A 26443-nucleotide genomic window follows, 5' to 3' on the forward strand; every position below is an offset into this window, starting at 1 on the left:
TTACAGTTTCAAAGTAAATGAAGAAAGATTCAAATCTGTTCTTTTTTCCCCCTTTCCCATGAAGCAAAAACCCTGATAATGTGTTCTGTGAGCAGCTCAGTTTTGCAGCACTAGAGGAAGGCAGATTCAGGAAGGAACCAAATGCTAAGCAGGAAAATATTAAACTAATATTAAAAAGCTTTGCTGCAAGAGTGACAGAAAAATTGACATCTAATACAGTAGTTGAGCATGATTTTACTTTGCTTTCATATTTCCTGTAATTGAAGGGACAGGGCATCCTTTTTTAGCAGAGTATAAAGAAATGAAGGTATTCAGTGCACCCACTGAGCATAATGCAGCAGTGAAATAGACGGTAGGCACTGCTGTACAATTAATACCAAAACAACTCAATTTCAAAATGCTCCAGTGTCTATAGTAACCATAACACAACACATTTGCACATTATTTTACTATGCTAATCATGACCACAATTATTTTATAAACATCTGAAATGTAAGGAAAGAAACTTGAAAGCAATAGCAGGAGAATGTAGTAAAACTTTTACTGCCTGCTCCATCTTGCTTGGCTTGCTAATAAAAACCATAAAACTCAGCTACAAAGGTTGTGGCCACATAACTCCTCCTTATTCAGTTTATAATGCTCCTTTTTTAATAAAATAAACATGAAGATACTATGTAATAGGCAGTAAAAGCCGGATTAATTAAAAAAGCAATGGTAAAACTGTTCTGTCTGCAAATTCAGGGCTAGTGTAGCTCTTCAGACAGTTTGTGAACTGGTGCTAACAGTAAATTTGCACTTGAAATTGCTCCTGACAATGTCAGTTTTCAGGCTCTACCACATCAAGTCAAGCCATTGCCTATGCAATAAAAAACTAGAAAGCTCCACTACTCAATGTCTAACTATGCCACAGACACTCGATCACTTTTGGACTAGAGCTCTCATTAGCACTCATTGATAAATATACTGCAATTATTTTCTACTATCAAAAGGATAAACTTCAAGCTCCTGCACTTCACTGGTTTTATTTGTTTTACTGCAGCTATTAAAACCAGATTTGATTAGCCAGATATGATTAATAATCAGAGAGGTTTGAAAAAGTAAGAAGATAACAATTATAGAAAGATCCATCACTGAAATGCAATAGCTTTTTTCCAGTCTTCAGCACTAGGGCTTGCTTGACTTTATCACCACTATTTCAGAAGGTAACAGTATAAAATGCAAAATTACTCTATGCCAAGCATACTGCCCAACACTACAGAAATAAAACTACTGCAATGTTTTAGCTTCTGCTAAACTTCCTCTCCAATGCCCAAGTAAATCACGTTTCTCAGCCGAAAGGAACACAGCTGTGGCTGACGCTGTTAAGGATGAACACGACACCCCAGTGTGGAAACTGGAACATGATCTGTGCACTGGGGGCAGCTGCCCAGCGAGCTGCACAGCTGCCCTGAGAGCTGGCAGTCACAGCACAAGCCTGGAAGCGTCCAAGGCTAGCCTGGATGGGACTTGGAGCAACCTGGTCTAGCAGAAGGTGTTCCTGACCATAGCAGGGCACAGAATGAGATGAGTTTTGAGGTCCCTTCCAACTCAAACCATTCTGGGACTCTGACCAGAGAAACACAAAACAGCTCCTTGAGCCTTGCTCAAGAGTGACCATAGAACAAGGAGGAGGTTTAAGATGCTCTGCACCCACACTGAGTGGAAGACAAAGGCTTAAGCTATATAAAGATGAACAGATAATTTCTTCAGAGAATGAGCAATCCTTAAAAAACACCTCCAACTTTCTTTGAGGACCTGTTCTGTGTTCAAAAGGATATCTGTGCTGTACAGAAATACCCCATGCAGCCTTCTTCCAACACCTCTGCCATCCCAGCTGCATCATCAAATGTATTTTAACCCCTTCTTTTGATTACTCTTCCCCGTCACAGCAAATTGCATGACCAACAGTCTCTGCAGAGTCAACAAGGTGAGTGAAGAGTCACAGTAAATTATCCCAGAACAAGAATGTACAGTAATTCTGAGTGATAAGTTATGCATACAAGTTTATCACATGTGAAAGAATAAATCCAGTTCTACTTTACTGGTAGTAATTTCCAGTTTATCACCCTGATTCTCATCATCTCATCACTACATTGTAACAACAGAACGTGCTCCTGTTTGTTTTTCAAAACACCATTACATGTCTCACAGCTAATTAACCCAACGTTCATACAATAGAGATGTACACACAGCTATGTATACAACTTAATCTAGCATAAACAACTGCAAACACTGCGACAAAACTCCGCTTGATCATTTTGCAAGAAGCAAAAGAACATCTATGAAAATGCTGCAATAAATTATCATGATATGAGGCATGCAATCCATTTTCATGGCAGTTTTCTAAGTCACAAATAACCATGTGCTATTCCCAAAGATGTGCCCTATCCCCTCCTTTCAAAGGCCTATGTTTGAAAAACAACTATATTTATGATCAATGTTAAAATAAACAACAGTGCAATAAATATAGAGACCTCTTACAATTATAATTTGATTTTGTAGACTTAATTTTTTATTATGGTGCAATTAAACACCAGCGATATTTTAAGCTACAGCAGCACAGGCTGCACACAATTCATCATGTTAAAGAGGCAATGCCGAGTAAATGATAGACATCAAGTTACTTCAGTTTTCTGACATATTCCAAAATATGCTGCAATATTGGATTTATATATATATATTTAATTTTCATAGTGATTAATGTGAATTTTCTCTACCACACAAGTATCCTACTGTAGAATCAACTAAAAAAATCTAAGATGCTTTCTTGATTTTCTCCAAGAAAACCTCAGTACAAACAATACAAGATTATCCACTCATCCACAGATGTTCCAGAGGACAGCTCATCTGAATTAATTTTGATTTTATTCCTAAAACATGTACTGTGAAACCTGTGGAAAAACCCTTTTTTCTTTAATGATTTCTTTTAACATGACCTCACCTGCATTTTTAACAAGAGAAAAAATACCTGCTCCCAAAGGCTCTCCTACCACTAGTAATATCCAAACACAAATGCTAGAGGTGCTAATAAGTTCTAAATATTTCCATTCTTTTATTCCTTTTCCAAATATTAACAAACTAATTTTATTTTTCCTTAAATGACTATTCTGCTTCTCAGGCACTGTCAGGAAGCTCAGAAACTGTGTTTATATTCTCAGTAGCCTGGATACACTAATTTCTGCCAGGGCCAAAGTATCCACTGTAATCATCTCAATAACTGTTATAAGGCACCCAGGGTTTGCAGAGGCCCATACATCACTACAATGAACTGGTAAACACATTCAGGGGCCATTAGTTATTGATTTATTTGCAATTATGCCTTACAGATGCCGTCCATGTTCCCCCCCTTGGCACTTCATCATCCTGACTCTGTTTCAGGACAGCCAGTAACCATTATCCCAAGCTCCACATAATGAGAAATAATGAAAACAAACCTGTAAGACTACTCTGACATGCAGGTACAAAGCTATCAGCTTGTCAATACTGCAGAAAAATGGATTCTTTATAATAAAGAGCTAATTAATTGATTACTGTACTTGTGAGCAATAAGTACTTTATCAAGCAGTGATTAAGCTGGTTATCTATCACTGTTAACCACCAGAAATATTTGCAACACTGCAGGAAGGGGATACAGCAGAATATGAGAGAGGTTCTGCCAGCCTGACTTCAAAACATGCCAGTAGTGAAACTGAAACTGCTAAAAGTGCCTGAAGGTGTGATGAAGTCAGTCTGCTCCAGATTCAGCAAAGCAGAACATGAAACCAGACCCAAAATGTCTGCAGTCTGTAAATTATTTTGGACCACATAAAACTCAGGCCTCTGCACTTCCCTGAACTAAATTTCTACTTGAGCTAGACACAGCTTTAAAAAACTCTATTATTTAGAAATTGTCCATTTGTTCAAGGCTGAAGGATTGACTGTAACTGCTAGTACATTCGTGAAATGCCTAACTACATTCTCTATTAAAAAGCAACTCTATTTCTAACCCAGAATGTCCTTAGATTCAATTTTCATCTACTAAATTCTATTCTCCTTCTGTCTCATAAGTAAACACTGCTATTAAGAGTACATTTTGTCCCCTTTGTCACAGTCAATGATGAACAATGCCCTAATTAAGCCTCTTCTAGTTGAAGATTACTCTGCTCACTTGTAGGGGGGTTGGACGAAATGGCCTTTAAAGGTCCCTTCAAAGCCAAACTATTCTGTGATTCTGTGAACTTCAAAAGCATAGAGAAAAAAAAAATATTTCTCGTTCATTTACCAAGTAATCCAGACTTCCCCTCCTCACTTTCCTGGTCTCCTCATGGAAAAAGACCTCACCAGTGTGTCATTTGATAAATTTATCAGCAACTCAAACACAAATCAGATTTTTGAGATTCTTTTTCTCCCCAAGTCACATACAGAAATGCTAAATAGTTTATAAGAAAAAAAAAATCTCTGAATACATTTTATTATTCTCCATTTGAGGCTTCATGTCAGACTTGAACATACCAGCAACATTATTTACGTTGATTTTGTACAATTCCACAACTGTATCTTCTACAATCATGGGATAATTTGCACTGATAGTAGTGCTGATTATTTATAGTTTTCAGTTCTTTTATTTTGTTTCTCTGCTTCTTGAGGCAGTTTTTCACATTTTAAATACAGTTTTGAAAGTAACCACAGATTGCTGGCACAATCTTCCTGTGACAACATCTTACAACAGAAGGAGATTAAAACCAGAATAAGTTTATCACCACCTGACTCCCAAGCTACAAAATTGAAACACTGAGCTTTCAAGTGGGACAGCAGAAACTACAAGATTTTATTCAATTCTTGAAACCTAGCCCATGTACTCTCAATATAAAGGCAATTTGTTCATGTGGGTTAGGACAGATGGCATGGGGACCTAAAATGAATTTTACTCTGACAAACAGCAATTGTTTACCCAATGGATCTGTTCTTTTTCTGTATTCAGAATCATATATCCTTAGAAAGAATGTAAGCAACAGTTTTTATTGCTTTTTATTACCATTAGCCCCTCAAACCCACACAAGTTTGAGATGGAACTAGGGGCTATTTTGTCTTTTTTTGGTATCTCTCCAAACCTGTTTATATACAGAAGTTCTCTGTTCCATCCTCTCTGGCCAAGTCAGAGGGAATATCTGAAACCAATTCTTCCCAACTGTTCATCCATGGTGACATTCAAGACAACTTGCAATTTCGTTCTAAATTTAGGCACTTGGGCACTGCCATAACAGCTGCAAAGCTTTTATTGGAGATATCAAATTTCACCCACCAGTAGCTACAGCACAGTATGAGTGTGAAGAATGTGCTTTACTAATTTTTACGACTGCTATTTATCAATATTTCTATGTAGACTCAGTGAGTGATGGTACAGCCAGGATTGAGACACAAGTGGGTAAAACCCTACAGAATTCACTGACCACAGTTTGCAGCTTGATGCTTGAAGAGACACCGCCAGAAATCTACAACAGAAAGGGATGCAGCCCAACAATACCCAAAAAAATTGACAATTTGATCACAGGCTGGATCCCCCATTCTAATTCATGGGCCATTACTAGAGATAACTCTGGATAAAAACAAACCAAAGACTATCTGGAGGTAAGAGGAGTGAGATGCTAGTGGGACAAAGCAGCCTTAGAAGCAAAGACTCCAAGGAATTCTGCAGTAGAGCACACAGGGCCTAGCACCATGCAAAATCAGTTTGAAGAAAAATCAAAGAAGTAAATGGTGCAAATAGGGCATATCTCCCAGCTTTTTAGGAATATGCCCTTTCAATTTATTTTAACTATCCTTATGTATTAAATTATTACTTTTGTTTCTCCATCCACTCCTCTAGCAAAGGCTTTTTCTTCTAACTTTCCCAATTCCTGAGAATGTACAGGGGTTCAAATTCCCCCTTGATCTCTGATCCCCTGCCCATACAATTATGCCCAAGTGCCCTTTGAATGTGCCTGAGCAGGGAGGCCTCTCCCTTACCCACTGCAATAACACACAGAAATGTAATTAATTCTAAATCTGAATTTTACTCTGACTTGTATTGTATGAAATAACTTTTTTTTAGTAAATGTCCAGTTCCTACCTCATCTTCTTGGCACCCTTCTCTGTGACTTTAGTAAAAGTCTTAGGATAAGAATCCACCTTAACACATTCCTCTTTAGAGCAAACCCAAGTAGAAAGGAGTAGGCAAATTACATTTCCCTTGCCAGTGTTCTCCCTGTATCAGAAATCCTATCATTCTTTGTTGATTTCACAACACACAAATTCCACTACCCCTTTCCACACAAATTAACTTGCTTTTTGTCCTCTCTACTTTCTGTCCTCTAAAACTCTAAATTATAATCTTCTCTCCCCTTATTTATGATGTAGAATCTGTATCATTGCCTCATTTTTTATTAACTTGCAGTTCACAGCCATCTGCCATGTTCTTACTGAACCTTCACTCTTATTTCCTGTCCAGCTTCTTTGCATTCCTGGGTACTTCCATGCTACATGGAAAATCCTGTGGAACATGATTATTCCAGTTATGTACAAAGAGAGAACCTGCACTGCCATCTTTCCCATTTTAAGTCCCACTCCCACTAGCATGCAGTTCAAAGTGCTCTGCCTCACCTGTCAGTTCCTTCTTCCATCTTTCATTTCTACCCTCAGTTGTCACATCAACAGCTCATTCTTGTGCTTCTGCCTCCCCTCTGCAGGTATTGAAGGCAATATCTGCCAAGAGTAAATCTGGAAAAACACCATCACATTTTCTACTCGAAGGAACTGCAGTTACTAAAAGCATTTAAAGTTGTTTTTAAACAACTTTCCTATGTGATCACAGCTATTACTGCACATCAGGTACAAGGCCTGTAATGTTTAAGCCATAAACTGCACCACTGGACTGCCTTTGTACTTGCCCTGAAGGAAATCCTAATGAAGTCTCCAGCTTCCAGCTCCTAACTGATGAAAAATTCAGTAATTCTCTGCCTCCAGACCAGATGGAGAATTTGACTGGAATCACACTGGCAATTTCTTAGATATTAAAGATCCTCTTTTGTTTGTTTGTTTTTTGGTTTTTTTTGTTGTTGTTGTTGTGCTATAGAAGAAAATAAAAGGCCCATTCAGCACTGCAGTTCAACTGCATAAAGTAATGCTCACAAACACATCAGACATTATTCCTCTCCATTTCTATCATTCCTACAATTAAAGGCACAAATCCTTATTCTAGAGCGGGAAAAAACTAACACTTAATATATACTGGTAATAAAAAAAGGGATTATGGCATCTCTGATCATTCTCTCAGGATTATACTGTGGCTAGTAGTTTCTTAAAACTATTTTACTTATTTGGAACACAAGCATTTAAAAAACATTTTAACATTAAGAAACCTCTTATAAAAATATCTATTCTACATTCAATTGCTAACGAACTATCCAAAAAGACTATCAAGACTAAAAACTTCTTGTTCTTTCCCTGGTGCCAAGTCTTGAACTGAAAGTCAGCCATGTCACTCCACTGAGGGGACCCTATAGGAAAATTCAAGTGGTCTGATGCCTCTTTTGAGTCAGAAATAATTAAAATATATATATATAATGTTGCAAGAGCATAATTAATAGAGGTTAATTAATCATGTTTGAGAACTGGGGTCCTAACTCCATATTTCTACGCTTAAATTAAGCTACATTGGATTTTTTCACCCAAGATATTACTGCTAATACAAACACACTATTTGCATGTGCCTGTAACCTCAGTAGGGTTTAGACACACTTTTGGAGGCTTCTATCAAACTGATGGGTAAAGGCTCTCCAAACATCTCCTTTTCTAACTCAGAATCTAAAGAAAATGCAAAGAACAAAGCAGAAGATGCATTGCTATAATTACAGAAAAATCAAAATCACTTGAAAATTTCAGGGCTTTTCCTTCTTAATTAGAGGATTAAAACATTTCAGTCAGAACAATGCACAAAGCACATGGGGATGAAACAGCACAGATTTACCTGGATATTTCCTCAGAGGGCTGGGGGGAAGAAACAACCACAAAGAGCAAACTTCAAAGTAACAGCTGAGAGCCGCACTTCAAATTTCTATAGAAAGAACACTGCATGAAGGTGTAGATATATAACCAACTATTTCTGTACTGACACCCTATATATATATATACACATGTACTTTTAGCTGGCATGCCCACTTCAGCAGAAAGGTAAAATGCAGTAATTCACAGAGCAGTAAGTCTTTATCACAGCAGTAGAATTACAGCTTTCTCAAACCCAAACCCCCCAAACGCTGCATTACCTGAGCAGGACTGGAGAAAACCCTTCAACACAATGTTCAGAGGATAACTGTAGAAGAACTGTACACTATAAAAGTCCTCTGTAAAGGCAGACAAATTCTGACCATTGTTCAATAAGCCTACATTTACTGAACTTTTTGAACTCCTCTACAATTCCAGCAGCATTATGTCTCAGGTGTAGAAAGGCTGTCAGGATTCTGTAAGAATCATTGCAAACTTGAAATTCCCCCCAGAAATTGTCATCTACTCTGGAATAAACGGGAAAAGATTTCCTGGAACATGCTGATCTAAGCCCAGCAGATCCTGTGCCTCACATATGCCAATGCACATCCAGCTTCCCTGGCACTGAAAAGCATGGATTTGAACCCACAGCCATTCTGTCCACCTCATCATTCCAGGAGAAAAAAAGTACCACCAGGAAAATGGATTATTTTCTGCAAAGAATGGAGAAAGAAGGGAGAAAACAGTGGCAGGAAATTGGAACCTTGTCTTTGGCAACATTACATCTGTTTAACTGATTATTATGATACTAATTACCAGAGAAAATTAATTTACAGTGCAACACTATGTAATGATAGCTGACTCTAGACAGAAGCTGGCTATTTACACTTAGAAAATTTATTAGACAGTATTATCCACCAGTCTTAGCACATAAGCCCTAAATTCTCAAAAGCATTTAGACATCTAATGTACATCCCAGCTCAATCCACTCAATGATTCCATGACCTATTCCTACTAACTTCCATGGAAGGGAATCTGGACACCTTTGCAGAGCTTTAAATACTAATAACTGCTAAATTTATGGACACTATTTTGAGGAAAAAAAGTACCTGAAATGTTAAAATCCCTTGGTAAATGGCATTCACTGATTGGGTGAGCAGCTATTAGAAGACAATGCAGACTACAAAGTACATCAACCTCTCAGAGGCACATACTTGTGTAGATAAAAATAATAGCCAAATTAGTGTTGATACAGACTCACCAAAAAAGACAGGACTAATAAAGTCAAATCTCAGCTGTACCATGGCTGGAACAATCCAATGACATACTAAAGTGATGCTCAAATACATTTGGCTGTAAGGAGGGGCAAAAAGGTTACCCTTTCCGTATTTCCTCTCATTAGCTTTGCTACACCAACTTAATTCTGACAGGAAATTCACAATTAATTAATTAAACTAATAAAAAGATCTTTAGAAGTAATAAACTCAGGATTTGTAATGTCAGGAACAACACTGACACCTGCAATTCTAATTTAAAAGCTTCCCTGATGTTCATAAATTATTTCAAACCCCAACCATTTTAATGCAAAGAAACGGAAAAGGACCACTTCAAAAGGTATAAAATGTGAGCCAGTCTGGAGCCTTGCAGAGTAGCTGACACAGCTGACAAGAATAGTCCCCTGCACAGGTGTTGGCATGTTCTGACTAAGCTCCCAGGCACAGCCTTGGCACAGCCAGCCTCTTCTACTGCCACTGAGGCTCTCCACTCACACACGTTACCAGATGGTGGCTAGAAGCTTACTCGGTGTGTATCCTGACAAAAATGGAAATAAACTACAGACTGTAAAGAGCTCCTTGCTATGACTCACAGACCAAAAATCAGTTCACTTAGCACCAAGCCTAACAAAATATGTGAGTGCATTAGCTTGTGTGGCTGTGTTTTTAAAAACAATACAGGAGTTATCAAATGCAGCACAAGACCTCTCCAATTATCCTTAAATGTGCCCCAAATATTGTCAGCCTTCCCCCTCTCACTCTTTTTATAAACTGTGTAATAAAACACTTAACTAGTACATAATAGGATGTCTTCCATTAAAACAGAACAAAACTCTATAAATAAACAATTATTCCAACAAAGCCCTGTCAGCATCTCTTCATTGTTATTTCCCCAATTATTTTAGCCAGGGTGGATTTTTGAGATCAAAGCAAGCCTGCACACACTGTTCTTCACAGCTTCGGTGGTGGGCAGGAACTGGTCATGAACCATGAGTTTGGAGGGGCAGGATCAGAGCAAGGTAACAGGAGCAGCAGAATGAACAGCTGCCAAAGCCCTCTAGCCTGGAACTCAAGAGAACATCTCTTTCCAATTACTGTTGTTTGGATAAAACCAATTGCTCAACAGCTGACTGTACATAAAAGAAAATCAGTTAAAATATTCCCAAAATGAGAATTCCTCCCTCAAAGGATACTTTTTAAAAGTAAAGATATCTCCTATTTCATTTCCATCTTCATTACTATTTTTCTGATTTGCAATATTGAAAAAACAAGGACAGTATTTTCACATTAATCAGCCCTGTGATCTATGTCAAAACATACAATTGGAGTATTCTTAAGTATTACATTACCATGACTCTCTGATTATTTGTCTGCTGGGTTCAAGCCAGAGCATGTACATCTTGTAGCACAGAACAATTTCCACACCAAGTCTGAAGGAGGCCTGTGAATTCCTCTACTATTGCTAACATCCTTTCCAGACTGAGACATGTCACAACTACATGTCACATGTCACAACAACTATTTTGTTCCTAAATTATCTACAGGAGTTTAGCAATCGAAGAGGAATTTTTAAAAAATTATAATTATTACACACCAGAAGTATGGAAATATAGTGTAGACATTTTCACATTAACAAGTACCACTGGTAAACTAAATATTTTTAATGACTACAGATTTTTAAAATACTATGAACTCTGATTTTGCATAGTGATTTTTTTCTAGATTTTATCTTTTTTTTTTTTTTTGTGAGAATGAACTCTTGAGAGATTTACATCACAGCAAATCTCAGTTTTTGCTGTACTTCTCCAAAACAATTTCTTTGAAACATTGGGGAGGTTTGCTTTGTACAGTGAGTGAAGGACTCCTGCAACAATAGAAACAGCTTCTGCTTTCTAGTAAATTATAAATGTCAGATTGGCTGATCTGCTTTGGTTAATTTACAGTATACAGCACATGATCTGAACGATATATACACAAGATAAAAACCTGGAAACAATAAATACAGAACTATGGTGTAAAACACACAAAAGAAATGCAAACTGAAACTGTGCACCGAGTATCTGGTGTTCTGCTGTCACATCTACATGGTGTGACCTTTGTTCTGAGTAGCAGAATTCTGTAACTAGGCTTTCAAACTTGTCTGTTCAAACTTTGTCATTCAGCACCTTAACTGAAAGGATTTAGAGAATTTACAAAGAGAGTAGAGGTAGGGAGCTTCTAGGGAGGAGAGAGGACTTCAGAAAGGAAAGAGGGAAAAAAAGCATTCTTCTGAATGAGCTGTGAAACCACTTGACTCATTCTGCTTTTTAGCCCCCAAGCTCAGAGATCATGGCCAAAATCCACACAGAGACATTCAACTGCACTTCTGAAAAAACAAATTTGAATGTGAGAAGATTGCTAATGTGTTCACAAAATTGTTTAGCAGTAGTGCTTTACAAAGTGGTTCCATGTAGTGGAAATAAATTTGAGTTGCCTTCATTGTCTGAACAGCACATGAATTATTTCTGCTCCTCTGGTGTAAAAGCCCACCTGTACAGACATCATTCCAGGCTGGGTTCCAGCACAAATCTGCCCAACCTCAGCCTCCCTGCTGACAGAAGTCGACCTTGGCTTACCACATGTAAGAGCAGGTAAGATCAACTAATCCATGATTATACAACAACTAGTTTTAATCATGATCAAACCTGTAGAGCCTGGATTCAAACTGGAAATCCAATTACAAAGAGGACTGTGACCCATTAACGTTATTCTATAATATGTGACACTCCAATGAAACAGTGTCACAATTTCTGGAGGACATGCTCTGATTATTAATTCATAAACTGTTTGGAGCAAAGACTTAGTATTTTGTTTCATTTCATTGCATTCAAACACAAACAATTAAGATTTTACTTTCCACTCCCAGAAGTGCTGTTTGAATACATAAGACAAACAACCCTGAACACTGTGAGCACTGCCAGAGCTCTTAGGGTATGTTAGAGATTTGTTACCATGAAAACTAAATGCTAATGCTGAATTTCATTTTCCTTAAAGTGATGTTGACATATGCAAAAGCTTTGTTTAAATATTGGAAAAAAAGATTGAAACACCAAAATCCATAACTTATTGCAGAATAGTTAATTTAAAATATAAATACCACAGCAGCACTTGAGCCTTTCCCTCCAGATTTTGGAGGTCTGAGCACTTACTTTCTATTTCAATCACATTTCACTAATTTGGAATGAATCTAGTTTTATCCATCAATAACTTTAGCTGAACTAGATTAAAATGGGAAAACAAAACAAAACACCTAATTAGTATTAAGTTTGGCTTCATTTAATCTACTTTTTTGTGTAAGTATATCAAGGAGTAGTTCATATATTGCCTTTTTAGCCACTTCCCTGAACACCAAGCTAAAGTTAACTGCTGAACTGCAGATTGCAAATACTTCTGGAAGAATATTCCTTTAAAAACAGTGGTGATTATTTACCCAGTTCATTCTGAACATTTTGACTTGCCATTGTGTATCAATTATAACTAACATTTGAATGCTTTACCAATACCCAAAAACACCAAAAAAATCATTGATTTGAAAATTAAGACTTAGTATGAAGTGTTTCCAAATTATTACACAGCTCTTCCCAACTGCTGCATCATAAACTTTTCATTATAAAAGAGACCTTGGAAAAAAAATTAGAGGAATTATAATTGGAAATAGACCTTTGCAGAATTTAGATTTTTTTTTTTGGTGTCACACAAGAAAAACCATCAACCTCTTTCAAGTGAAATGAAGTTTGCACCAACATTGTAACTGAGGTACTCAACACTATTTATGTCTTGTGTAGTGTATTGTACACATTCTGCTAGTTAGTGCCTCTGCTTCCTTGAAAGAAACAGAGATCTTAGCAGAAGTTGAACATTGCAAAGAGCACTGGAATTGCACAGTTAGAGACGTCGTGCTGGCAGAATTCCCTTCGGGGGCTGCAAGCACTGAACACCTGTCAGTGAACAAACAAGCACAACTAAACCATTCTCCTCCTCTTCCCCCCACAACTCCCACCTGGTTTCCAAGAGAAATGTTAAGGTCTTGACACTTTAATTAAAGGGAAAACAAAGTGTTGGTTCTGAGTTAATGAAATTGCTCAATTATGGTCTCAAAGGCCAAGGGAGCTGAGGTGACCAGCAGCTGCGCAAGCAGCATCCCACATCCTGCTGCAGGGGTTCTGCAGGGAGCCTCTGGTGCCTCTGCAAAGTTCTCTCTGAACTCAGGCAGAGTCAAATCCCATCCTACAGCCCAACCTGAATGAGGGAAAGTGCTGCAGGAACTCTGAGGGATAAGGGAAACTCTTTGGCACATCACAACTCCTTACTCTCTCCGTCTGTCCTGAGGAAGACAACAGCAGCTATTTGTAAAAGCAAAGAAAACCAAACATTTTAAAGTCTTTATGGCATTTTTTCATATCTGTTTCATCTTCTCCACAAAAAGAACTCAAAAGGTTTTTTTCTTCAATTAAATACAGTCTCAGTACACACCTCTTTCAGGATAGCTGCATACAAAACCCAGTAATTTTATTATTTATCACCAGTTTTTGCAAGGAACTATAGCAAGACAGATTCACAGTCTCAGTTCTAAAATCTGTCCTTATTGACACTAAATACAGAAAAAAATATATGAACATGCAAAGCCTATGTACAATTACAATTAGGATCAAATGCATCTTACTTCCCAACAACTTTCTGTATTGGTTGTCCATCTTGGGGGCCTGTTACTTTATTATTCTCGGCAGCATGAAGTGACTCAAAATAAGCCTTGTTCTTCAGCACAAAGAAAACACTTTAGATGCTCTGTGAGGTATTTTTTATCAAGTACCAATGGCTTAAAGAATCAATTTTACTACTGAAAATGCAAGGCATTGGATGCCTCAATTTAACAAAACTGCTAAGGTGGATGGAAAATTTTATAATAAGTTGTCTTTATAATTTGGTCTTGCAACTAAATGAGTATTTCCCCTATAGCTTTATTTGCAGCTAACATCCTGAAGCATTTTCTCATTTCCTCCATGTAGGCCCAAGATCTTTAAAGACATTTGAGCAAATCCTAAAACTAAAGCAAACATCACATTATCTATTGCATTACAGAATACAAGAGACAACTTTTTTAAAAAGCATGAATTCCACCTAAAAAGCAGCTTTCTTTTCACCATTTTCAAGTCCATAACAAAAAATATTAAAAAAAAATACAGAATTGCTTAACACAACACAATTCTTTTAAATTAAATTCCATCAAAACCAACTAAAGGACACATTTTAGACTGTACCCAGTTAATCTTAGATCATGCTCTATACATTTGAGTCACACATTAATTCTGTAAGAAGGAAAGAGGCATCATATTCTAGGGATACACATTTTCTTTGCTGCTTAACACACACTGTACTCTGAATGACTCTTACTGAATTTCTACTTTATTACTACTTGTTCTAACAAGTTGTTTTGTAATTTTGGATTTGTTTTTGGGGGTTTTTCTCTGATTTTTTAAACAAGTTGTTTTGTAATTTTGGATTTGTTTTTGGGGTTTTTTTTCTGATTTTTTAAATGGAATTCTTTTCTATTTTAAAGATGCATCCTGTTTCCCCTTAGGTTTCATTTCTGCAGACTACCCAATTTCACTTTTCACCCTTTCTTTGACAGTTTCATAGACTTCTAATCATTCTTACTGCTCTGGTGTAGATGCTGCACTTTTCTCCTAAAGAGCTGTGATCGGAGTGCACACAAAACTGCAGCCAAAGCCACATGCCATGTGAAATTAGCACGAGGAATATTCCACATGCTCCAGGCAATATTCCTGGTTTACACTGCAGCACAGTGTTCAGCTATTCCACAATATTATGGGGTTTTCAACTCATGTTAAGCCTGTTTTACACAACATACCCTAGAGCCTACTCTAATTAAAAGCCAATGATCAACTCTTTCCAATCTTCTTGATCTCTATTTGTACATTGGGTCATTTTTTAAAGGCAGAACTTTGTACCTCTTCTTGCACTGTCTTTATTTCTTTGGATCAGTTCTCCAGCAGCTTTGGAATTCCACTCCTGTCCTCAGCTGCACTCACTGTTCCAGCCCCACCAAACCCAGGCCACTTGGTCTGCAAATTCTGTCAGCTTATTTTCTGTTCTATTTTCCAGATCATTAAGGACAACATATCCCTGCAAAAAAGCCTCTTCAGTATATCTGCATGCTCCTAATCTATTTTTCCATTAATTACAAAAAAAAAATTGTCAGGCCAAATTTCCATAGTTGTTCACAGGAATTAATCTGTGAGACAGTATCCAAAGCCTTTTTAAAACCTAAGTGCTCTTGTACATTATCCATGGTACCTCTTCTCCTTCCATGGATGCAATATAGACTGGATTTAAACATTTTTAAATGAACAAGGCTTATTTTGAGTCACTTCATTTTTCCTTGCAAACCCATTTTCCCAGTTAATTCTTTCCCTGCTTTTTTGCAGATATAGAGTAAAATTTCAGTTATACACTGCCAGCTTCCTTAGGAATCTAAGTAATAGTGTCTAGTCTATGATTTCTTAGCTTTTACTTTTTACCTCATTTGAAACACAGACGTTGTGTTTCCTTTTCCTTTCTCTAGGCTGCAGTCTTATATTTGGGTAACTTGTATCAATTTTCTTAGCTCCATGTCTGCAGTTTTATTATCCCAGGGAAGGGCTGCAGAAATAAGCATTCCCACTATTATCTGTCAGTCACCTACTCTCTTCTGAATACCAAATCAGTGCTTTCTTAGCCACATTATTACAAACACAAAGTGACTGTTTCATTTACAACCCTCCCTAACTACTTCGGGACCATCTTTCCAATTCTGTCCCCAATACACCTGTGCTAATTTATATTCAAACTCAATAATCTGATTAAGTAATCACTTGGTTTCATCTCTCCTTCTACTTGAGAGCAGAGGAACAGCAGTTCTTGTAAATTTTGTAATCTTTTTTAAATAGAACTGAGGAGAAACTTCAGTGTAACACATGCACCCATGTCATATTTTAACCCAAAGTCTAATTAATTACAAAAGCCATATCTGTATGACCACTGGATTTTACTTCTCTATTTTTAAAATACACAAAGACCATAATTGCAAAATCTGTTCTACAGAAACAGTTAATTCCTCAACTCCAGAAATGTCCAACACGCCTTTAGATAAAGTTTTACAGCAAGTAAAACGTGAGAAAATTAAATTGGGTTGGAATACATGTAGAAATATAATTTAGTGAACATAAAAAAGCTGCAATTGTCCTGCTAAGATTACTTTTAAAAGCAATCAAACATAGAATGTACTCTGAAAGGAACCTGAGAGAATAAAAATAGGAAAGTTTTCAAGAGCATAATGAAATTCACATTATCAAAGGTTCTCTACAATTTTAATGACCTGTGAGTGCATTTTAATTAATTTAAATGTTTAAAGTAGTACTCTATGCACATTCTTAATCTACGACTACTTACACTATTGATACTGGCTTCTAAAGGGCCAGATACGTAAATACTTTAGACTAATTGTCTGTTACTACAATTTAATTCAGTCTCATAACAAAGACTGTAAAATCAGGAGAATGCATTCTCTTAGGAAAAAAAATCCTGTTGGTTTTTCAGTTACTGTTTCAGTGATAAACTTCACATCAAAGGGACTCTGTGTTTTAAATGACATGTCAGCTTTTACAGGATATTGCAGTAACACAATATATGCCTGTCCTTGAAGTAAATGTTCCAGCTCAGCTATGACTCATATTTGCATCTCCTTAAAAGCACGGGCATTTGTTAGATCACTATTTAGCTACCAGACACAGAAGAGATGTTAAATCATTTCCATCACCACAGTTCACTGCTATGTAACAGTACAGTTAATGCAAACATTTATAATTTTGTCTCAAGGATACAATCTCATGACAATATAGTGGCTTTTTACTGAATGGGATATAATCCAAGTGCCTGAACTTATAAATTGGATAACATGTTCACTCTAAACTTTTGTAAGCTTTGAAAGCTCACTTACATTTACTGAAGCACAACTGACAATACTAGACAGTGAATTTTACCTAGATTTTCCACATCTTCTGTTCCCTTTTTCTCTATTTGGTTGTAAATGCATACACAAATACAATTTCAATTGCATTTTTGCAATTTCAAAAAAGAATTTCAATTGCATTCATTTCTTCTATAGATTCCTCACCAAACTCCATGGAACTGACCAAATTCATGCTCTAACTCCTAGTTCCCTTGTGGTATAAAGAGAATTTAAATGAATCATAATCCCAATAAGTATAAATCAATTTCACCCTTCCCAATAAAACATTTAAATGAGCACTTACGGAGCACTTTTCAGTAGATGTTCATGTTCATTCCCATTGAATCATTTCAAGAAAAAATCTAACACACAGCAGAACTCTAAAGGATTTTTTGATATAGGTCAGAGGAGATGAGACACCCCACAAGCTTGATTTCAAGTATCACAGAAATTCACCTAAGGAAGGGAAGGCTCTTCTTTATGCCTCATCCTTATCATGGGAACAAATACTCAAGACACCCAAACACTTGAATAAGGACACAGTATTTTAATTCAATACATTGAATTAGCACTGTAGTGCAATAAATGTGCACTACAGGACAGAGTTCTGTCTCTTCTGTTTTAAACACAATTTTAACTCACCTCTTTGCACTCTAGACATTCATCATTCCCTCTGTCATTTATTTCTTACATCCTAAGTAGCAATTCACATGCACTATCCAAGCTGGAATCCTTTATTAGGGGAAAGGAAATACTTAGAAATAATAGATCCAGGAAATGTGAAGTCAAAGAGAACTATTGTTTAATTTGGAAGAAATGTCAATCTCACACCTAAAGTTTTAGACTATTGCTTAGCCATGGAAAATTCAAACATGCCCATATTTTCTGATGCCTAATTTCTGGAACTAACACAGTTTTCAAATCCATTGATTAAATAAAGACATCAGGGCCTCTGGTGGGACTCCTTTGGGAAACATAAGATCTGTAAAAACACAGATGCTTGCCAGAACCAGTCAACTAACTGTGCTCATGAATTTCAAAGAACAAGAGCCAGACAGGCACGCTACCTGTGCAGAGTTCATATTTTGGGGGTGAAGCATAACTGTGCTCAAGTTTTCCAAAAAAATCCTGATGACTTCAGTAGAAACAGAAAAACAAAAATGATTTCTTCTTGGATTACAAAACTGTATCTGTTCACAAGCCAGAATGAAGAGAGGAGGTACCTCTAAGAGTCTAGCATGGAAGTTTTTCACCATTGCATGAAAACCAGGGAAAGTGGAGATGGACTGACTGGCAAATGTCTCAGATACTAATAGCTGTGGGGACACTATGGAGAAATTTTTGTTATACATGGTGAAAAATGTTTCAGTAAGCAACAGAAGAGATACTGATACAGATTTTTTCATTTGAGGGCTCAGGAGCAGAAAAAAGAATTAAAACAGAACTAAAATGGTACATTTGCCTGTGGAGAGGTGCACTGCCAAAGTGAAACAGACTAAATGCCCTCGCAAAGCCAGCCAGAAACACACAAAAATTAATTACCATGGACATATTCGTGTGGAGACAGGGAAAGATTGAAAGATTGAAGTTGCTTCTGACTATATCATCATCAACTAAAGCTTTTCCTCACAGTTTAAACTCTAACTGTAGTTCTCAAACAAAAATAGAGCAGTGTAACAGTTTTGAGAGCTTCTGAAATTTTAGATATTACAATTGTCCTAGGGTGATGTTATGATGCTTTTATCCTCAATCATGTGTTCTGTTTATGCTGGATATTATGTTCTGTGCCTTCATAACATCACCCTAGGACAACAATGTTTACCCTAATTTGGATAAATAAAAAGCGTTGTTATGTAGTCCCAAAATGCAACCTCAATAAACAATTAGAATGAAGTAAACATTCTTTTCCATAATAATAATAAAAATCAATCAGGAATTAATTTTGATTTTGCATAACTTCCTAACTGAAGCAGTAACTCACACCTGGTATACTCAGGCTTAGAAGCTCTGACTATTAGGAAATTATCAGGTTTTTGTCCTTAGTCTTGCAGATGTTTTCCCTTTTAGTCCCAGCTGAAAACAGTCTGAAATGCTGGAAAAGTTTGCAAGCATTAGGAACACACCAGGATTTCTCAAGTTACAAAAGAAACAGAACAGCGCAAGAAGCAATTACAGCCAGTAACAATTACAGCTCCTCCTCTGCCAGGTGATTACATTGGATCCACAAAAAGTAGACTGCTAGCTTCAATTAACCAGAGTTCCTGTAATTCCTTGAAAATTTAATTGTGATAGAAACTTATATTAAAAAAAACTCAACTTGTTACCTACCTGTCCTATTTACTTCAGCTAAGCAGGATTTCTTTTAATCACATTGGACACGTGTCTTTCACCTGTATAAAGAGGACTGATACTTACAGCTGGAAAGAACACAGTACCTTTAGATCTTTCTTGTCCATCTTCTTCTCTGCCTCTTCATCTGAATCACAGGGAGAGCTTGCAACAACAAGGAATTTTTGCTGCCTGGCTTCCCGAAGAGCTTTCTGGGTGGGACCCTCAAACCCTTCCTTCCTTGTACAATCATGGCCTATTATAAAATAAAACCAATAAAAATATCATCAGAAAGCTTCCAGAAGAGTAAATAAAAAGCAATCTCCTTACTTTATATTAGCAAGAAATGTGAAATTCTCAAAGAAACACCACTTTAAGTAAGGAGATATTCAGGTTACTGTGCCATCCATATAAAGTATTCCAGGGCTACATGTATCTCTGCTCAACAAATAATTTCACCTTATCTAAAGGGTAGCCTAGACTTGGCCCCAAAAATGCAATAATCTTGCAGTACACAGAGAGTCACAGAGAAATGGATGCATTCTTTCACATCCCTCAGAGCCACAGGCAACATCAGCTCACTGCATCCTATCCAGTATCCACCACCAATGCAATCTTCTGGTTTACAGTTCATAATTCCTTTTGTTTCTCTGCACTTTCTGCCAGCCCAAGGAATTCTTGATGAATAGGTAACTCTTGAGGCAAACAAAGCAGATCAAGCAACACAAAACCTCCCCAACCTGAGTACAGCTGGAACTGGTGGAAAGAACTATGCATGGATTAAAAAAAAAAAAACTTTAGTATTTCTGTATTCTCAGTGTTTTAAAAGTTGAAACTACTGTCACAGATATCCTGAATAATAACTTTCTCTGAGGAAAACTAAACCACAAAATTGGTTTGGAAGTCTAAAACCTTCTACTCACTTAGTAACTGCTATCCACTAGCATGCTGCTCACAGAATATTTGGTTTGTTGGTCCTTTTGAGATAGACATACCTATAAAGCAAAAGTGTTCTGACAGTTCTGGAGCTTTAGAAGTCAGTAACTATGAAAAAAAGAAAGAATGAGTTCCAAAGAACTGTTGCACTTAGATGTCAACAGCTTAGGTTCACAGATTTTCTATTCTGATTGCATTACACATGGAATGGGCACAACCAGGCTAATTTTAAATTTCTTTTTGCATGACCTTCTAACTGCAATTGCATCAGATCAAGGAAAGGGAAAGCACAGTTAACAGTCTTAGCAATGAGTTAATTCAACCATGAGTAAAGAAACTCATTGAGTTCAACTTCTGAATATAATTGGGTAATAAATAAGCAGCTGTTGTTTTTAGAAAATACAAGAAGAGTACTGAGCAATGAGCAGTTTTATAACATGTTTAGAAGCAGCTGCCATAGCAGTGTTCACTTAGGTTTATAAGCAAGCCACAGGCAGCACTGCTAAACTCCTGCAGGCAAAAGGGGTCTTTTTTCAGAGCATCACTTAACACTGTTTTGATCTGTAAGGAAGAGTGCAAGCACAGTAAGCATACACCAATATCCTAAATAAAATACCTCAGCTCTCTCACTTTGATAATTAGATTCCTCTCTATATGATCTTGCTACCATATCAGGAAGGACCAGATTTAAAACACAGCAAGTTTTTAATGCAAGTCTCCTTAAAAAGAAAAAAATCCATTACATTTTAAAAAGTAATCTGAACTCAAAGCACAATTTTTTTTCAGATATGATTTCTGAGTGGGCATCAGAGAGAGAGAACCAGCCCATGGGATGACAAAAGTCCTAAAAATAATTGCTAACTAGTTCCTCTCCAACTACTACATGTCCTTCATATCAATTTGAAACAAGCAAGGCAAGAATTCGGTTTCTTTAGGTGTCTTAAAAATTATTAGATGTTCTTCTCTTGAAGGATTTCTGTACAAAGCTGAACAGCAGCCTGACAGTGAGACAGCAAAAACTGCTAGTAAATAAATTACATGCCCTGTATTGTGGATGCTATCTTCAATTGCTTGAAATGCAGCAGGATGAAAGCTCCCACATCAAATGCCTGAGTAATAAAGTCAAGAATACTTGCCCTAAAATTAAGTACTGTTAATTTTTTCTACCTAGCTGCCAGATACAAATTTACAATGCAAACTCACTGTGAATACTAAGAAGTTCCCCTTTGTTCTTTATTCTGCACTATATGACTCAGAGAGAAAAAAAGCAGCCCCAAACTAAAACCAAACCCACAAGCACTGTATGGTTTGAGTTGCAAGGTGCCTTATAGCTCATCCACTTCCATCCCTCTGCCATGGGCAGGGATGCCTCCCACCATCCCAGGTTGCTCCAAGTCCTGTCCAGCTTGGCCTCGGACACTTCCAGGGATGGGGCAGCCACAGCTTCTCTGGGCACCCTGTGCCTCACCACCCTCACAGGGAAAAATTTCTTCCTAATATCTAATTTAAACCTGTTATCTCTCAGCATTAAGCTATTCCCCCTTGTCCTGTCACTACATGCCCTTGTGAAAAGTTCCTCTCTTGCTTTCTTGGAGCAGATGTGCAGAACCTCACAGTTCAGCAAAACCAAAATTAAAAGCCAATTGCAGTGCCCTCCAGCCAAGCCAGCATTCCAGGTGTTCCACAGTCAAGTCAGGCTGTGGGACAAACGCAGCCTGAGGAGCAGTGAAGGGCAATCCCCTGCTGCTGGGCACAGCCCTCCCCCTTCCTTCAGGCTCTGCACTGCAGTGAAAGCAGACACCTGCCAGGAGGGGCAGCTCAGCTTGGCCAAGGATCATCTGCCTCTCTGGCTGTGCACTGTCCTCTAACTCAAGCAACCCAGTGCACAGAAGTGAGCCCAGAAGACTGAAAAGTACAGCTGGAAGTCTCCTCATAGCCCAGATTTCCAACTCCAACAGCAATCTGAATTTTGAGAAAAATTAAGCAAACATTTCTCCATATCCATGAGAAATCCACGTTTCTCAGGATTATACTCTCTCACAGATAAGAATATGATTACCTTTCAAGAGGCAGCAGAGAATATTTTAAAGAGACAACATTACCCACTGAAACATGAGTATCACCTACAGAGGGCAATAAAAATTATGTAGTATTAGAGGACAAGGCACTGAAACAAAATGAATTGAAATAGTGATTAATTTATGATTTCCAAGGTATGAAGAAAATTAAGACTTGTAGAAGCATGTGGGTGGCTGATGAGCTTAATTTGTGTTGGAGACTGACAAGGGATTTTTTTATATAATTATTTATCAAATGGCTCCCTTGCTTGTCACTTCTTGGTATTACAAACTGCTCTCAAGATTTCTGGAGAATAAACAAGACTGAACAGCCAGAGAGTGGGATTTAGAATCAAACAACAAATAGGAGTATGTTTAATATGAAAGGGAGACAGATCCATCCACCCTGCAAAACACAAGCACAGGGAAGATCCCACACTATAAATCCTCAAGCCAGAGAATATCTTAAAAGGAAATGAAGGCAATGCTTCCTAGCCTCTTCACTCAACTACAAACACCAAAAAAAAAAACCCAACAAAAACAACAACAACAAAAAAAAAAACCCACCAAAATAAATGTATGTGCCTACTATTCTTTTTTTCTCAGCCTTGTGTTTTCTAGAGGAACTTTACACAATGGCAGTAATTCCATGAACATGGGAACTAATAAAGCTTGATTGCCAAAGGCTGGAGTAACTCACTGGCTTTTCACCTGGGATGTATCACAAGTGCCAAAGGAGGTTTAGGCTTTCACATATGGCGGGGGGGGGAATGAAAAAAAAATGAACAAAAAAACCCAAAACCACAAAACAAACAGATATTGAAGTTGCCATAATTGGAACATATTCTTCTCCTGGAAGTTGTAGTATTTGTAGGGTTCTCTAATTTCAAGTAAACAGCTCTCTCTGATGAGAGTTCTGCTCATGACTAAGGTAGGTGCCAAATCCCCCTCACATGTGAATACTCTGTTGTCAGAGGATGGAGCTCACCACTTGCCTTTTGCACCATCCCACTTATTTTCAGGAGAATTAAGGCAACCTGGTTTCTTTGAAACTTATCTTACTATCCAATGTAGCTGCAACTGAAAAATAGGCTCAAAATTATTAGTGGGATTGATGCTGGCTAAGAATGTGACAGTATGAGCTTCATTTACTTAGGAAAGCAGAATTGCTAGGGTTTTCCTGATGGAGTTAGAAAAAAATAATGTAAAAATTACACAGGGAAGTAGTGTGGTACCATACAGATACTATTCCAGCAGGTATTATATCATCTTAGCAATCTTCTGTAAAAATGAGAGTCTGGATTTCCTAATACCAGGATTTTCAGAATGTTTACAGACCACAATGTACACTTTCTGAAGGGTGAGCTGGGAAAGAACACATGCACACATAAAAAAGGGAATATCAACAGATACAGTAACAAAATCAGGCACAAAATAGATTGCTAGGACAAAGTCCTTCCAAGTTACTCATATATTCCATATTGCCTTCAGCAGTCTCACTCTCCTTAATGAACACACTTCAGAATAAAATATTCAAATGATAAAACTGCTGCTCAGACACCAGGTCAGGTGATAAAATGCAGTGCAAGTATTTTTGATTTACTGTTGCACCATATTTTGAGATTCATCACATCAACAAAAAAAACCCATAACCAGTCTGAGCCTGGTGATGGGAATATTTTACCTTTTGTCTCACAGATCTTCTTAGTATATCCAGACTCTAAACTTTCTAACGCAGCCTGCAAACCTATAACCTAATTTTAAAAAGAGAAAAGAACAAGAGGAAGCAATATGAAAACATTACTTTTGAAGTGTCTGTTCACAACACACAGAATTCATGCTGGTGTACTTCATTAATTCCATCTGTAATTTTTAACTCTTGGTTATTGTCTCTTAAGTTATGAGCAAAACTCCTAATTCAAGATTTTTGAAAGACCCAGAGCAACAATGCAATAGAACACAAGCCACCCAGAATCTCTCAAAACACTTTTACAACTCTATTAAAACAATGCAGACATACAGAATATTAGGGTTCTGATTACACCAGCAACTTCTAGAACTGCTGTCACTGCACTGAGCTCAAATTTAATAGGACTTACAGCTTCGTCACAACAAAATATCACAAAATATGGTATTATACATTACAAAAAACTCATTGCTCTGGAATGAATACAGTTCATAACTGCAGAGGTTCTACACACACACACTATATATATGTGTGTGTGTATGTATACGTATATATATGTATGCCCCTGAAATTTCTTAGCATTGGAACTGTTCCATGTTCTGTACTCCTGATCCAGCAGAACTCCATATGGGCATACACTTCCCTTTTCTATAGGGCATTTTCTTTTCCTTATTGAAATTTCAAACATATAATCCTCACTGTTTCATAAGGAAGCCCTGAGGTGACCAGAGACTGGAGGCAGAGGAAAGGAGGAAATGAGAGATGAGGATGATCAGGAGAGGGTGTGAGCATGGTAAATTCCTTTCATTTTACCCGCATATAATTGATACTACTGCTGAAACAGCTGCAGGAATATAACTGTATAAAATATATCTATATAAAATATAATTTGGGTAAGGTTTTTTCTTTTTGTTTTTCTACTTCTTTCCTTAAACACATGCAATCAGGTAAGATTAGAGAAGAAAAAATAATGTTCAAATATTCCAATCAAGACAGAAAAACTGTCTCTGATCTCTTCATGTATTTTTTTCTAAACTAGCAGGTCACTCCTGGATATATTTAGGAAAATAATAAAATAATTAACAGTAATAAAGGAAGTTAAAATAAGCTGCTTCCAAAGGCACAGATGGAAGCATGGGAATGTGTGTGAATATCACACCTGCTGCACACTGCTGGCTCATATGGAGCTGCACTGAGCAAGTACACACAGACATCTATTACTCTGTGGCACCGTATTTCACATACTTTCACTGCTAATATTTCACCAAATCATGAAACTCACAAAATACTCTGCTTCAGAATACTGCATAAGCTTTACCAAAGGGAAAATCAGAAGCTCCTTACAGCTGTGCAAGTGGTATTCACTACATTTTTACCTGCCCCACTGCTTTGTCTCTCTCCAAACTGGTTAACATTTTCTGCGTCAGTGAATTCTGGTATTTTTCTGACAGCTGCTTCAGCATTGGTTCATAGGATGCATAATGTTCCTTTAGCCTGTGAGCAAGAGGAGGAAAAATTATTCCTCACAGATGAGTTGAATCAGAGATTTATATCTGCATGACTTTTCCCCTCCCCAAACAAATGAGTAAAATTACCAAAAGGTGAACACAGAGGAGACAGCAATAACCAACCAACAGCAATACCACAACAAAGGAGAAAAATAAAAAGTTAGATGAATGAATAAGAGGATTCACAGCTTGTTTGGTCACATATTAAAACAACCCATCCAATTTCGTCCTTTTGTTAATCCTTCGTACACATAGTGCACATTAATTTTGGCTAATTTGTTTTCTTACAGATGGATTGTATTTCACTAGAAGAAAGAGAACTACAGCTGTTATCTGACTACCAAATAAGATCCTCATCTGGACAAACCAGTCATAATATAATCCTGATTTCTTTCTTCACTACACATTACACTGTGAATATCTATGCACTTTAATTCTTCAGGCAAACTAAGATTCAGACAAGACATATGTAACACCACCAGCTCCAGAACCACTGCATCCTGCAAAATGCTGAGTCACAGAGGAGAAATCAGTGCAGAGTGCTCCCTTGCATTAGCATGCATGCATTC

At 37.3% G+C, this 26443-nt stretch overlaps 1 protein-coding gene across 1 annotated transcript in view; it reads right to left on the bottom strand.

The window, feature by feature from the left end:
- Positions 1 to 26443, bottom strand: part of SPAG16 (sperm associated antigen 16) — a 357755-nt gene that overhangs the window by 312592 nt on the left and 18720 nt on the right. The window contains exons 7-10 of the mRNA XM_041411816.1: positions 25743 to 25860; positions 24364 to 24433; positions 22725 to 22727; positions 19794 to 19942 (exon numbers count right to left, since the gene is read on the bottom strand). Of these exons, the coding sequence (XP_041267750.1) occupies positions 19794 to 19942; positions 22725 to 22727; positions 24364 to 24433; positions 25743 to 25860 (340 nt within the window). The remainder of the gene's footprint in view (positions 1 to 19793; positions 19943 to 22724; positions 22728 to 24363; positions 24434 to 25742; positions 25861 to 26443) is intronic.

The sequence above is a fragment of the Onychostruthus taczanowskii genome, unplaced genomic scaffold, assembly GCF_017590055.1.
Source record: "Onychostruthus taczanowskii isolate IOZ18803 unplaced genomic scaffold, ASM1759005v1 scaffold37, whole genome shotgun sequence".
In the NCBI taxonomy this organism is placed as follows: domain Eukaryota; kingdom Metazoa; phylum Chordata; class Aves; order Passeriformes; family Passeridae; genus Onychostruthus; species Onychostruthus taczanowskii.